Source organism: Podarcis muralis, chromosome 4 (assembly GCF_964188315.1).
Source record: "Podarcis muralis chromosome 4, rPodMur119.hap1.1, whole genome shotgun sequence".
NCBI lineage: Eukaryota > Metazoa > Chordata > Lepidosauria > Squamata > Lacertidae > Podarcis > Podarcis muralis.
Window position 1 is genome coordinate 73323478 of NC_135658.1, and position 14810 is coordinate 73338287.

At 43.6% G+C, this 14810-nt stretch overlaps 1 protein-coding gene across 1 annotated transcript in view; it reads left to right on the plus strand.

Annotated features, from left to right (window-relative positions):
• Positions 1–14810, plus strand: part of OCA2 (OCA2 melanosomal transmembrane protein) — a 130599-nt gene that overhangs the window by 77702 nt on the left and 38087 nt on the right. The window contains exons 18-21 of the mRNA XM_077927568.1: positions 355–482; positions 5866–5925; positions 8758–8862; positions 12336–12429. Of these exons, the coding sequence (XP_077783694.1) occupies positions 355–482; positions 5866–5925; positions 8758–8862; positions 12336–12429 (387 nt within the window). The remainder of the gene's footprint in view (positions 1–354; positions 483–5865; positions 5926–8757; positions 8863–12335; positions 12430–14810) is intronic.

The following is a 14810-nucleotide window of genomic DNA, read 5'->3' on the forward strand; positions in this document are numbered from 1 at the left end:
TGTTCGCTTTTGGTTCACAGCCAGAGACATTGGATATTGGGTTAAATACAAGACTAGGGCAAGATTGCGGCCAGTTTCCTGGCTCCTTTGCCTCCAATAGGCAGATATTCAACCTGATTAGTATGGAGATGCAGAGACGGGAGAAGTTCCGTTTGTTGAATTATTGTGAAAGAGCCCTGACAATTAACCTCAAAAATTGTAGCAAACTGCTTCTGGGTATGTGTTACTGCACAACATAAACATGCTTTAATACACCAAAGAAAATTAAGAACTGCCTGTCTTGAAGAAATTCAGGTAAATGGTTGAAAGTCGATAAGGCTGTATTCATGCTGTTTTTTTCCTCCTTTTATGCAGGGTGGATTGCTATGCTGGGAGCAATATGGCTTCTCGTGTTAGCCAACATTCAGGATTTTGAGATGATTCTGAGTAGAGTGGAATGGGCAACGCTCCTTTTCTTTGCAGCACTGTTTGTTTTAATGGAGGTAAGAAGAAGAGTTAAGCCCCCCAACCCAATCCCTGTAAGTTTTGATGCCTTGAAGTCGATGGTAGAATAATAGAGTGTTAGGAGATCTTTGCACGCTCACACAGGAGAGGAGATTGCAATAGGCCATTCCTTTGAAATTGAAGAGGTGTGTATGCTACAGCACTCTTGTTAATATGAAATTCTAGATTTCATTGTATATGCAACTTCATTGCTTATTATTATGACAAGCGGAATATGTATGGAAGGAAATCTTGTGTACCCATCCATTGGGTCCCAGTCAGTGTAGCCTTTACTGATACCTTTTAGCCCAGGAGTGAAAAAGAAAGCTTTGACCACCCTCGCTATGTTACCCTTACTTTTCCTTAGAAGGGAATGGCAACCATTTCTTTGCATTGCAGAAAGTAATCGGATGAAGTCAGTGACATGGTAAAGAAAGGCCAAGGCTTTGCTTTTGCTGCTTCTGATAAATCCATTGCTTTGAAATAACAGAGTCATGAATGCTACAGGTCTCTTTTGTTAACATGAGTTTCTAGATTCCATTGTATATGCTACTTAAATGCCCATTGTTATCACAAGTGGAACATGTGTGGGCAGAGGGTTTGTATATCACAGATTACAATGCCTCATTCTTCACCAGCCATTTATTTATACTGTAGAGAGTAAACGGGTTCGGTCAGGGACAGTGGCAGAGCAAGCTGATTGGGAGCCTGGGGTGGCGTGGGCAGGGTGGGACGTTCCGTGGGGCCTCCAAGGAGTCTGCCTGCCTCCTCCCACTCAGCCGCCCTACAGCTGAGGGGGAGGCTGTGGGCAGACTGTTTTGGGCAGTGCGGAGCCTGCGGGCGCCCAAGCCACTGCGTCACTCCCAGGAGAGACACGTGGCTCAGGCACGCTGCAGGCCCCACGATGAGTGCCACCCACCATATTGTCACCCCCCCAGTGGTGACACCGGGCGGCTTCCCCACCGCACCCCCTTCCTCCGCCCCTGGTCAGGGATCCACAAAGGTAGGGCTAAGGCTTTCTTTGCTTCTGGTAAATCATCTGGGATAGGTTTTCTCCCTCTGCCACCTGTGTGCCAGATTGTATCCCATTGACTTTGAATTCAGTGGAAGCCACTGAGAAATAAGGAAGCCTTCACCTGCATATTTATCTTTGCTCTCTTTTTTGGTGCCATAGAATCTGGGTTTTAAGAACCCGATAGAAAGAGAGAAATCATGTTGTGAATACCTTTCAGGAAGGGAGGAAGATGTATGGAGGGATACATTGTACAAACACCAGAATCTTTGTCACTGAGTGCCAGCATGTGCTTTACTGCAACACGTTTGTGCACTGTTTTCATGGAGAAAGTAGAGGAGGATAGTTAGGACAGAACTGAGACAGAGGCTATATCTTTTCCAAGTGACTTCAGCTGTTTGTTATCCAGGGCCTATGTGTCATGTTCACTCATGTTTCTACTGCATGGATACATGGACCAAGGGATCATTTTGTTTCCCCAAATGCGGAAACGGGGCCTGAATAGAACTGTGCTCAGTGCATACCGTGTGTGTGTATGTGTGACCTTAGCAAGTATAGTAGCTCTGATGTACACACAAAACATATGCAAGATTCCTTGTTGAAACAGAAGGGCTAACTCCATATTTGTTGTGCATGTGGAACTGTCATCTCCACCGAAGTGACTAGAGAAGTCTGAATTGGCCGCAGCTGCATATGTGATTCTGAAGACCACACATCCAGTTGCGGCATAAAGGAGTTTGTAGCATATCACTGTCTCCTGATAAAAGGATGGTGACCCTTAAAAGGAGTCTATACCCTTTAGTGTTATCAACCTAAGTTAGAAAGACTGCAGGACGATCATAATGTCTGTTCAGGCTTGAAAGAGCAATTTCTTCACAGTAGATTTACCAGTTTCAGTAAATATTATTTGCACAATCATATAGCCAGCTTGAGAAACAGAGCTCAGAGACAACGCAGGACATTGGCTATAGATGTTTAGTAGAAATAGAAACTTTTCCTGTGCTTGCCATTGTTCCATTCCTATGTCTCTAATGGGGGAAAAATTAATTAAAAACGGCAAGGGGGGAAGCATTTTTCAGGGGGAGCAGTTAACCACTCTGCTGATTCTCACCTTTAAGAGTCATTGAGTACCTAGACTGGCATTAGGAGAGCAGCACAGGGCTGCGAATTCAGTATTTTCCTTGCAGTGTCCTGATCTATCCTTGAGAAACAAGCTGGTTCAAGAAGACGGAATCAGTATGTGTGTCTATACAACTCCAGCTGAGTGTATTAGGGCTGTGTGCTTCCCCCAGAAATCTTACTCAGGACCCAATCCATGAAATGAAACTCAAAGTGCCTTACAAAAAAGAACTTGAAAAATTAGTATAAAGACAAGTATAAAACAACCTAAAATTGACAAGTAAGAGAGATATATATAAACAAATTCAGCTGCACCCCACCCCATCCAAAGATAAAAGACTAGAGAGATGCTACTGTGTCCTATTCTTGCAGGGGGGTGACAGCATGAGAAAGCCTATTCAGAGTGCTTTCATCCATAGTTCTTGAATCATCCTTGAATGTGGATATGACCTTCAATCCTAATTCTTATCTAGGAATTTTGAAGATGGAACCTTGAGAGTCTATATTACCAGCTAAGCCACACTAATAGCTTTTAGCTGGGTTTTTTTTTGGGGGGGGGGCAGACATTCTCTGTAGGTCTGACTGCTTATGGCACTCAGTTGTGGCTTGTGGTGGTGTTTTCAATGCCATTCCTCACTGAGTATTCAGCCCTTGACTTAACCGTGAAACAGAAAGAAAGTTCAACAGGTTTGAGCCACTGGGAATTGAGGTTATTTTGGTGGCTCTGTCAGAGGCATGTGTACTATATACTCCTTCTTTATGTCACTGCAAACATGATGTTTGCTCTTTATTTTATGTGCTTTTGCTTTACCCGCTAGAGCAGTTAATGCTTGAAACAAGCAGACAGTTGAATGTGTACCGTGTCTTGGAAACTTGAGGAGGATGCACTTTCTGATTCACATTTACTGTGGGTGGTGGCTTGGGTGTGCTACTGTTCCGCCTGTATTTGCTGCAGTAAACATGGAGCCATGATTCTATAAACAGGAGATGCATATCACCATAGACTTGGTGGACATGTGTCATAGAAACATCTGTGAACCCAGTCTGCCATATAAAATCTAAAGCGTGATTCCGCTGTTATTTCCAACATAGGCAACAGCTGGAAGGAGCATCCATGTTAATTCCCATTGAATACCCAATGATGATGGTGACCCACCCATCTGGCTGGGTTTCTTTAGCTACTCTGGGTGGCTTACAGCATATCTAAAAACATAATAAAAACATCAAGTGTTAAAAACTTCCCGATACAGGGCTGCCTGGAAACACTGGGTGCATGTTATTGCAGCAGATTCACAGCAGTGTATTCAAAATGGACAACCCCCTTAAAAAACAAACAAACATTCAAAACACCATTGTTTGGGTGCCTGAGATATCAAATAATGGTAAAGAGCATTCTGACTGAGGATGAAAGAAGAGTCAGTAATAGAATGTTTCAAGTTGATGGAGCTGTCTTGAGGGATGTGGAAAGTTCTTTTGTTTAGAAGAGAATGATATTTGAGATTTGTGAGGGTCTGCATTTCAAATACTAATTCCAAGAAAGTAACTGGTTATATACTTTTTTGCTACAGAACACTAGCTATCTTTACAGATGTGAAAGCTTTGAACCTAAGGCTTTTGCACAACTGCTGAGCTACACAACTGGGATTACTTGAAACAACTATGATGTCTGAAACCACTTGTGCATAACGAAAAAAACTGGAACAGAAAGGGCTATGTAGAGGTCCCAGAAATTTACTTTAGAATGCAGGTCATCTTTAGGAGTATCTCCTACAAACTACAGATCACATGAAGACATAATAACGATCTCTATCCTGGAAATCCATGATCTTATTAGCAAGGAGTGGGAACCCTCTCACCAAACTATATTAACAAGAAATGGGGGAAAGCCCCCTAAAAGCCAACTAATAAATAAAAAAAATAAGAAAGAATATAATCTCCCAGAGTCCTTGGGTAGGAATACAAATTTGCTCATGGTTCTTCCTGGTATATGAATGGATTTGGTCAGGTGGGACTGTCTGGGTTATTTTCAAAGGCGGAACTTTACGTGACTCCCCAGTGATTAGATTTCAAACAGTCCTTCCTAGAAGAAGAGATGTGATTTTTAAACTTTGAAGTATTGCTTCAAATGGGAATAGAATGTCTGCATTATTGCCTTTTGATTAAATGTGGTTTCCAGAGCAACAAGTACAAATCAGTGGATTTTCTGCTAGGGGTACTAATATTTTCAACGCTGCTAGTTATGCTACATTTTAGGCTGATATATAGCAATGTAGGTAACAATTTGTTTTTTGCTGTTCTAGAGTTTCTAAATTCCTGGGTTATGCCAAATCAACAACTTCATCACATAATCATAGCTGCAGCTTCCAAGTTCTTGCTGTGAATTTTGCCCACACTAAGGTGGAGCTGCCCAAAGAGATGAAAACAAAAGAAAGGCAGGAGCCCCCCCGTTATTCAGGGACTCTTAAGTGCACGTTTAACTTGACTTAATATGACCAAGCCCATCCTTTTGTTAGTGAAACTTCATATGCTGATGACCCCAAGCCAGGGCTATTTGTCCTGAAGGCTCTATGGCCTTTCTGTTTACTGGATCTGAAACTGAGCCAGAACTCTGAAAACTTCTCTGAAGTTGTTGACAACATAACTGACTCTGAAGCTGGGAGGAGAACCCTAGAACTTTCAGTCTCTCTGAGGAGCTCTCCCTGGTCCTGCAGAACCTGAGTCCATTACCCATAACATTTGCCTATTGCCAGCACCTGCCAACTGCTACTGGTTGAGTGCAACTGAAGGTCAGTGCCTATAAGGTGTGGTTTAGTGCCTCATGGATTCCTCTTAAACTGGCCAGAATAGGACCCTATTTTGGCTAAACTGAAAAGCTTATTGGTTGCTTTCTGGCTCAGTTAAGGGACAAAGTAAATGTGGACCATCACAGTTATTTTGTGAGGGACAAAATAGGCAAAGTTATAGTTTTAATAATTACATTAATAATTTATAGTGAACTTAATAATTAAGTAACCAACTTTTAGTATAATTCTTACCATGAGAAGTTTGTTCGATGAAAGTTTAATTGAACCAACTTCTCTTGGTAAGAACTGTAATAAAAGTTAGTGGATCAAATATTGCCTTGCTTATTAGTAGAATATCTGTTTCGAAGGGCCACCAAAACGGCAATACAACTCTGTACTAAGGGCTATTTTACATAAACATTTAAAGTGTTTATTTTATAAATGTTGATTTTTCCTCCCCACATCTAGGCTTTGGCTCACCTTCATTTAATAGAATACATTGGAGAACAGACAGCTTTATTAATAAAGGTACCATTTATAATAACATCTTACAGTGCAGAAATGGAGAAACCTCTTTGTTGCATATATACAAAGTATTATATTATTAAACTACAGTGTACATTCTGATGTCAGGGATGCAAAGAGGATGCCTTGGGCTCTTTTATGTGTCACATTGCGTGGACAGGCAGATTCCTCCCAACCGCAGGCAACGCCCGAGCAGAACAATGACTCAAGACAACATGCTATGGGATTAAAATTGGCCACAACTTTATTAAGTTTCAAATGCAGGGAGACCTTGGCTCAGGCATTGGGCGTTTATCCTTCCCAGTCCCCAGCCCTTGCCCGCAAGGGGGGCGTGGGTCACCGCTTCACGCCCCCCCCATTTAGGAAGATAGATTAAAGGATTTCATCCAAGGCCTGAAACCACCAAAGTTGTGACGTTTTGCTACGGGGAAGGCAAAACCTGCCAATGCAGGAAAATTCCTTTCCGGCCCTTCAACAGCGACCCTGACGTAGCAGCGCCTGCGTACCTGTGGAGAAGAGGTTTACAGTGGTGCCTCGCAAGACAAAATTAATTCGTTCCGCAAGTTTTTTCTTCTTGCGAGTTTTTCGTCTTGCGAAGCACGGTTTCCCATAGGAATGCATTGAAAATCAATCAATGCGTTCCTAAGGAGACCGTCGGGGACAGTGGGGAAGCCGCGCGCCTTCCCCTCTGTCCCCGGACCTGTATTAAAGCAAGGGGCAGCGGGGAGAAGATTGCTTCTCCCCGTTGCCGCCCCTTGGTTCAAAAGGGGTCCGGGGAGAGAAAGGAAGGCGCGCGCCTTTCCCTCTGTCCCCTCTTTTGAAGCAAGGGGCGGCAACGGGGAGAAGATCGCTTCTCCCCGTTGCCGCCCCTTGCTTCAAAAGGGGTCCGGGGAGAGAGGGGAAGGCGCCAGCATTTTAAAAAACCTCAGGACAGCGGGGGACTTCTCCGCTGTCCAGGGCGATTTTAAAATGCTGGCGGGCGGCAGCGCTGCCGCCCGCCAGCATTTTAAAATCGCCCCGGACAGCGGAGAAGTCCTCCGGTGTCCCGGGGTTTTTTAAAAACCTCTCCGCCCCCCGCCAGGCTTCGGAGTAGCCTTCCGAAGCCTGGCGGCGGGAGGAGGTCCGAGGACAGTGGGCAAGACGCGCTGTCCCGGAGATTTCCCTATGGGCTTTCGTCTTGCGAAGGAAGCCCATAGGGAAATTCGTTTTGCGAAGCGTCTCCAAAACGGAAAACCCTTTCGTGTAGCGGGTTTTCCGTCTTGCGAGGCGTTCGTCTTGCGGGGTACCACTGTACCTGCAAAAGAAGACTTAACTGAGGGAGGGGAGGGTGGGAGAAGCTCTGGAACCGACTGCCGCTTTGCAGGTAAGATTCACCTTCTGTTGTGTGGGCAGGACGGTCCCTCCCCTTACCTGGCCAATCCTCTGGCAACGCCTCCCGGCGGGATTGGGTGATTGGCTGAGGTAGGCAGAGACCTCCAGGTATCCAGCCTGGGGAGGATGAAGCCAGCCCAAACTACCAGGAGTCACACTGGGATCCGGGGGGCTGCGCATGACCACACAAAAGGCGCCCCCCATTTGATGTGGGAAGCGGTCATTTATTCTATCTGACCTTGGATGCAACAAAATTATGAAGACCTTCAGCAGTGAAATAATGGATTCCCCCCTTTTGGATATGTGGTGTAAAGCAAGCTCATTACAAAGAGTTACAGACTGTTTCCTATCAAAGATGACATTAGCGGTATTTAGCACTAGGAGACTATTAGTGCAACTGTGCAGAGAGCCAATGTCAGGAGTCTGCACTGTTGGAAATCCAATGCATCCTGTGCCACAACTCAGAGGGCACCTGTCCTTTGAAAACCCAAACACGCCCCTTCTGCTCCTTGCTTTGCTGTCAGATAACCTGCCCTCTTCAAGAGAGGGTGAGAGAGCAAGGAGAAGCATCAACCTTAACCAGACCTTTTCTTCTCCATCTTGTTGGTGCTGTAGATGGAACCCAGAAGGAAATGTCTGCACAACAGCAAGGTGGAAGACTTGGGGCTGCTCCCCCTTCCCTGAAACAGGAGCTCACATTGACTTTAGATTCACTTAGGGAGAGCTGTTAAGACCTTGATCAGAGGTGGGGAACTTAGGACCTACAGGCTTCATTAGGCCTGCTATGTCTCCCTGTATGGCCCACGAGGCCATTATGGCCACACCTTACCCAACTGCCTTCAGGTGTGGGGCTGTTAAAGTTGCGGTAGCACCTGCAACTCCCCTTGTTAAGGCACTTTGAAGGTCTAACTACCCAACTATTGTTGGGTCTTCAAAGTGCAGTGCAGGCCTCTGTGCAAGCACTGATGATGAGCTGATTGTTGGTGCTTGAAGAGAGCCCTACACATCCATCATCACTTGCCTGTTGGGGCTTCGGAGACCAGCCTTGATAATCAACAGGAATTGTCTGGGTCTACCAGGAACTTCCTAGTGCAGCTGAAGGGACTGGAAGATGTCACTTGAATTCAAAGTCCTTCCTTGAGCCCTTTAAATCTAAGTCACTACCCCTGGCAAGAGAAGAAGAAGAAATCTCCATTTACAAGCTGGAAGCTTCCCCTCTGTCCAGAGGTGGTAGTTTAGTCAGACAATTATTATACTGTTTTTACTTTTTTATGCACTTGGAGGTCACATCTGTTTTAATGTGGGAAATCTGCACAAATTTGGCTTTAGTTAAAAAAGAGAAACCAATGTGGCAATTTTGGCCACAAAATAATAGCTTTCAGGGCAAAGGGGACTCTAAATTTCTTTCTTTCTTTCTTTCTTTCTTTCTTTCTTTCTTTCTTTCTTTCTTTCTTTCTTTCTCAGGTGGTCCCTGAAGACCAACGCTTGACAGTTGCAATCATTTTAGTGCTCTGGGTCTCTGCTCTGGCATCATCCCTCATTGATAATATTCCATTCACTGCTACAATGGTAAGTTGCATTTTCTTCTGTTAAGGGGCTGGAGGGGAGAGAAGTACAAAAACAGGAGTGTATACCTGGGCCAGTGAAGGTTTCCTTCCAGTCCTCACAAATATCAGTTTACAAAAGCCTGTTTGTTGCCAAGGGGTCCCTTTTGATAATGCTTTGGGATGCCAGATTTAAAGGTTATTGTATAATAAAAAGGAAAGTGTTTGAGATGCAAGCTTAGTGTCTTTCTTTTCTTGACTACCTTGAAAAACTGCATCCCACACCATGCAATTTCACCTGCAGACTTCCAGTACTTTAATTATACTCTTTTAACCTTGGGCTAAAGGTCAGAAATTCCAGTGTCAGTGCGGCACAGTCATTCAACAATAACAAGAAACAGATATTCTAAATCTGAAATGTAATGGAGAAAATGAAGAAATAAGGTGTTGCATGCAATGGTGTCCCTCAGCTGGTAAGGCTCCCTTCAGAAGAACAGGGAAGGGAGCAATTTTCAATGAATCTTCCTTCCCTTTGCAACCTCCCCATACCCTAAATCTGTTTGGGAACAGATTTCAGACAAAGTGGACGGTAACAAGAATTGCTGGAAATTGCTTCCTTCCCCATTCTGTTGGTGGAAACCTTATTGTCAGCTGAGCAATGTGGTTGGATCTTTGTGGTTGAAGCAATTGTTGGATCTTTTATTGGTAACCCAGTTGGTTTTAGTATCCAGTACCAGTAGTGAATTAAGAGCTTTTGCAGTGGAAAGATCTATCTAGTGATTCCTTCAGCACCAAATCAGAACTAATATGGTTCTTATATGATTAATCAGATTATGTTCTAATATGAACACAGCCACATTCAGCTCTTCTTGATAAAGCTGCCTTTTCTGTTTACAGGTTTACAGTTGGCATTTTAAACTAGGATAAACATGATAAATCCCACAATATGTGCTTTCAATTTAATGAATGTTTTCTGATATTTCCCACTGTATTTTTTTTTAACTGGAAAGGCTCTAAACCAGGTTCCAACATCTAAATCATTCATTTAAAATATAAATGAAATATTATTTTCTTAGCTTGATTAACAATAGTTGGGAAGTTCCGCCCTCAGAAGATTACATGACAACACTTTATTTTCAACATTGTCTGCATTTTAATAAACCATTATTAAACTAGGCTGCATTTATTGAAACACCTGTTTACATTTTATTACTAGGGTCCATAAATTCATTTATGTTAAATCACTGTTTAGGTCTTTCCTCCTAATACAATGTATTGAACCATTGTACCAATTTAGCCATGCCCAATGTGTTTTCTGCAAAAACTGGGTTTTGGTAAAAGGGCAATTGATACAATGGGGTGTTTGTTGTTCTCATTAATGTTGGTGGCCATTGTTTTAAAAATGTATGCCTTGCCTTATGCCAAATAGGTGCAAGCACTAAAATCTTAGCTGACAACCCCAAAAGCAATTACAGTTAAAAAGTTTTGTTCGGCTCAGAACTTTAGGGCTGCAGGAATGGTGCTTGACTGCTAGGATTCACCCACCTATCAAAGCAGGCAACTGGTGGTTTACAAGTGTGGGTGGGCCTGCCCACCTGACAAAGTTCACCCACAGGGATGGCGGAGATAAGAATCTGGCCTGGTACCTGGATCCCATTCCCACTGCTGGTGTATGAGGATAGATTGATGGGCAAGTGATATAGCATGCTTGAGATCTTTGCCATGTGCGGCAGAGTACAAGGAGCCATACAATCATCCCTTGGATCAGAAGACCAACACTTCTTTGGACTATGCAACCTCTTTTCCTATTCCTGTGTTTGCATGTGCGGTACCCCTTTGTGCATTTCCAGTTTAGTACTAAATCACGTTCAGAACAAGGCTACCTTCCTGATGCCGATTACAGCTCTATTTCACTTAGTGACACAGACGAAATTGTGGCATGGAGGCAGTATCACTGTGGCTTTTGTATTGCTTTTAAATGTAGGAAACTGCGTTATAGGGCAGCTATAACTTCATAATGCAGAATTTGAGCAGTGCTGTTTCCGTTGCTTGCAGAAGGAGAGGGATTAAAGGCTAACAGCGACTAGCATCGCATTGAGAAGTCAGACACATAATTGCAGTGTTGGATACGTAGTTAGAGCAGCCAGCCTCAAGGACCCTAAGCCTAGTGCCTCAGAGAAAATCAATTTTTCAGATAAACAGAGATTGATCAACTGATACGGAAATTCTTCCAAGAGCAAGCTATAAACAATAAGACACATGGAGAGAGAGAGAGAGAAAAAGACACATTTGAAAACAGAATGGCCATAGTAAATTAGTTTTCTTCCTCCTCCCCATTGTGTAGGCCCAGTCATTGTATATACCCTGTCATCAGTGGGCAGGAGGCGTATAGCATTAGTAGGGCATTTCCTGTGACAGGAAGCATCCATGATCCCCACTGTTGCACTTCCAACAGCTTTAACCTCCAGTGCAGACCCTAATTTCAACTGTCTTCCTTGTATACCTTAGCCATGATAGGATGTCCTGCTTGCTTTCTACTCAAATGTTAAACCTGAGTCAACACGAGTAGCCCTTCTTTTTAGTGCAGTCTCTTTTGTGCTAGTATTTGCTGAGGGACTATTGGTCTCAGGGGCGGAGGAAGGGGAGTGCGGTGGGGGCGGGCCACCCCGCGTGTCACCAGTGAGGGGGGTGACAAAATGGCTGGCGGCACTCAATGTGGGGCCCACAGTGCACCCGAGCTACGAGTCTCTCCTGGCAGTGACGCAGTGGCTTGGGCGCCCGCAGGCTCCGCGCTGCCCCAAACAGTCCACCCACCGCCTCCCCCCAGCTGTAGGGCAGCTGAGTGGGAGGAGGCAGGCAGACCCCTCAGAGGCCCTGCGGAGCGTCCTGCCCCGGCTGGCCCCACCCCTGGGCGCAGGGCAAGCACGCCGCCCCAGGCGCCCAATCGGCTTGCTCCACCGCTTAAATGCTCAGTCCATGAAAAAATACTAACCATAGGATAAAATGTTCCCCACTTTCCTGTCAGGATCAAGGATTCAAACATAGCCTTTCTCGAAGTTATGGTGCTTTGTTAGCATTTGGACCAGGGAGAACATTCATTCGCATTTGGGATCCTCCCAGAATTTCCATAAAAGAAGCCTACCATGATTTTCCCCTGAATGTTTGACCCAATGCAAACAGAAACACCATCACATATTTTTTTTTTAAAAGGAACAAAAAGTTAGACACCAAGCTCATTCTGGTACAACTACTCGATTGTGCTGTAACTGGCCATCAGGTGCGATCGATGTATAATAATATTGTTTATTTAATGTATATAATTTAAATCCCTTGCCATCATCATGTGATCTCAGGGCAAATCATAACAATTTAAAATACAATACCAATAAGGACAAAACAAGTAAAATATAACTATATAGAGTGGAGTAGTAAGTCATTTGTTAAATATTACATTAATATGGAATATGTTAATCAATATTTCCCACTTATTGCTTGCAGATTCCTGTACTTCTCAACCTCAGTCAGGATCCTGATGTGAACCTACCTGTGAAGCCCCTAATCTTTTCACTGGCCATGGGTGCCTGTCTTGGAGGTAAGCTTTGATGTCAGGCTGTGATCCTGTACAGAGGTGATTCTACTGTCTTATCCCACATCCTGATGGACTTGAGATAGCCTGGGAGAAGGAAGGGTGGAAAGATGATTGTGTGTTTGTATGTTTCCTGGTTTGTTTGTTTACATTTCCCCCCACATTCAGAACAATGGAAGACAAAGAGGTGGGAGAAATGTAGCCATGCTCAGAAATGTATCTAAAGCTATTCCCACTGCACAACGGAAATTTTCCTCTAGTACACAGCCTGTGTCCTCCTCAGATTTGCTCCAGAGGGTTCGGTGAACTCTTAGAACAGATTTAGGGAACATGTGGCAGGGGGGAGTTGAGTTCCATTGCACAAGTGTAAATCCTTGCACTGAAAGAGCACATTAGTTGGATACCACCCTGTGTGGATATGATGGACACAGAGTTCTTTGGAAAATGCCACCTCCAGTGTGAATGTTTCTTTCTTTGACAAAACAAAAGAGGAGCTGCATGAGCCAGATTGGGACTGTGGTATGGGACAGGTGTACTTTGGCTGACTGATTTCTGAGGTTGGGCGCAGCCGACCTTTATCTGCCAGGGGTTAACCAGAGTGAGGCCTGCTCTTCTCCAGTCTGCTCCGAAGTCCCACCCACTCACCTTGGTCTTGATTGACCCATAATTCAAAAGCAAGCCAGCAGAAAAGCCTGCCAATCGGAGCAGCCAGCGCATAGATTCTCCAACTCCTTCCCTCCTGACCCTAGCATTGCTCCTGGGCAAACTGGAAACCACTGCACTGGGCCGCAACAGCCAGCCACCCCGTTAAGCAGCCATTTCCAACAAGCATTTCCCTATGAAGCTGTGACTTATCCCCAGAGGCCAATTGCATAAACCCTGAGCAAGGAAGGGTGTAATTTTTCCAATTAAACTTAAACCTGCGAAAAGCTTTTGACCTGTTTGGTTTGTAGGATCTCACTGCTTGCTGGGCCACAGCTTTAGAGTAAGTGGATTTACATCCTGCCTGATTTTGTTATTCGAGCAATCCCACAAAAGGAGTGTTGTGGGTTTGAGTTCATTTGCAATTTAGAAGAACAATATAGATGAGCCATCTGGTTGCTTTTTAATTCATCTTCGTGCTGATTATTCCCTTTCATATTACATGAATATTGGCTATGAATAAGTTAGAACAGAAAAACTTGCAAGGACAAAACACGTAAGAAGCTTTCCCCCTGCCGTTCTCCAAGTAAGAAGTAAAACAGTGAGCTGACTGCTGCTTTTAGAAGAAAGAATAATTACTATTACGTTGAGTGAGTTTAATGAAACATGTTTTTGAATTATTTTGTCCCTCCCCCCCAATACAAAAGAGCAACATCTCACTCAATGTTTCATTCACCCTTCATTCATTTGAAATCAAATATGACCACCAATTTTCACTGAAATATTCTTTCTTCAGAGTTCAGTGTAGGGATGTTGGAGGAATCTGTTGAAAGTGGATTTATTTATTTTACATTTACATGCCACCTGATTGTAATAAAACCTCTAAGCAGTTTACAAAATAAACATTAAAACAATCAACTAAAGCAGCTGAAAATGGGCATTTTAAAAAAACATTCAAAAGATAATTAACATAAACAGTAAGCAAAAACACATGCCAGCATTCTACATGTCAGTTTAGGCTTGCCTAAAGAAAAATGTTTTGAGCTAAGGTGCCTGTCTAATGCCAATAGGCAAGGCGTTACAAAGTTTAACTGATGCAACAGTAAAATATTGATTTCTTACAACTGTGGAATAAGTTCTGCAGAGTGGTTGGGGTAAGGTGATCTCACAAGTAAACTGGTCCCAATTAATAATAACCACCTTGAACTTGTCCTGAAAACAAACTGGCTGCCAGACCAGTGAAGATTTCTGAGCAGAGATATTATATGGTGGCAGCATACCATAAAATATACAGTATATTCAAAATTGTTATCTGGTGATATTAGTTTAGTGGTATAAGTATGTATATACTATGTGTTCTTTTCTCCTGTACCTTTATTTGCTTCATAACTTTTTTGCCTACACTGTTGTAGGTAAGCAAGCAGATCTGAGCAGCCATTTTAAAGATTCCCTTCCTCTCAGCTCTGCTCAGTCAGTCCCTGCTAACTGTTTCCCTCACAGCTTCCTTCTCCTGACACCTCAGTCAGTGCCTGTGCATTATCACATCAGGAGGTTGGGCACTTGCGTATATTATTATTATTATTATTATTATTATTATTATTATTATTATTTCCTCCATGCCTAGTCCTACTTTGTGGAAATGTTGATGGAAAAACAGATTCTCTCTGGGCTCATTTTTCTAGCACTTGTGCCAAACAGGCAGCTGCATTCCAGAAATGAGTTTACTCCTCAGGGAGGCATGCATT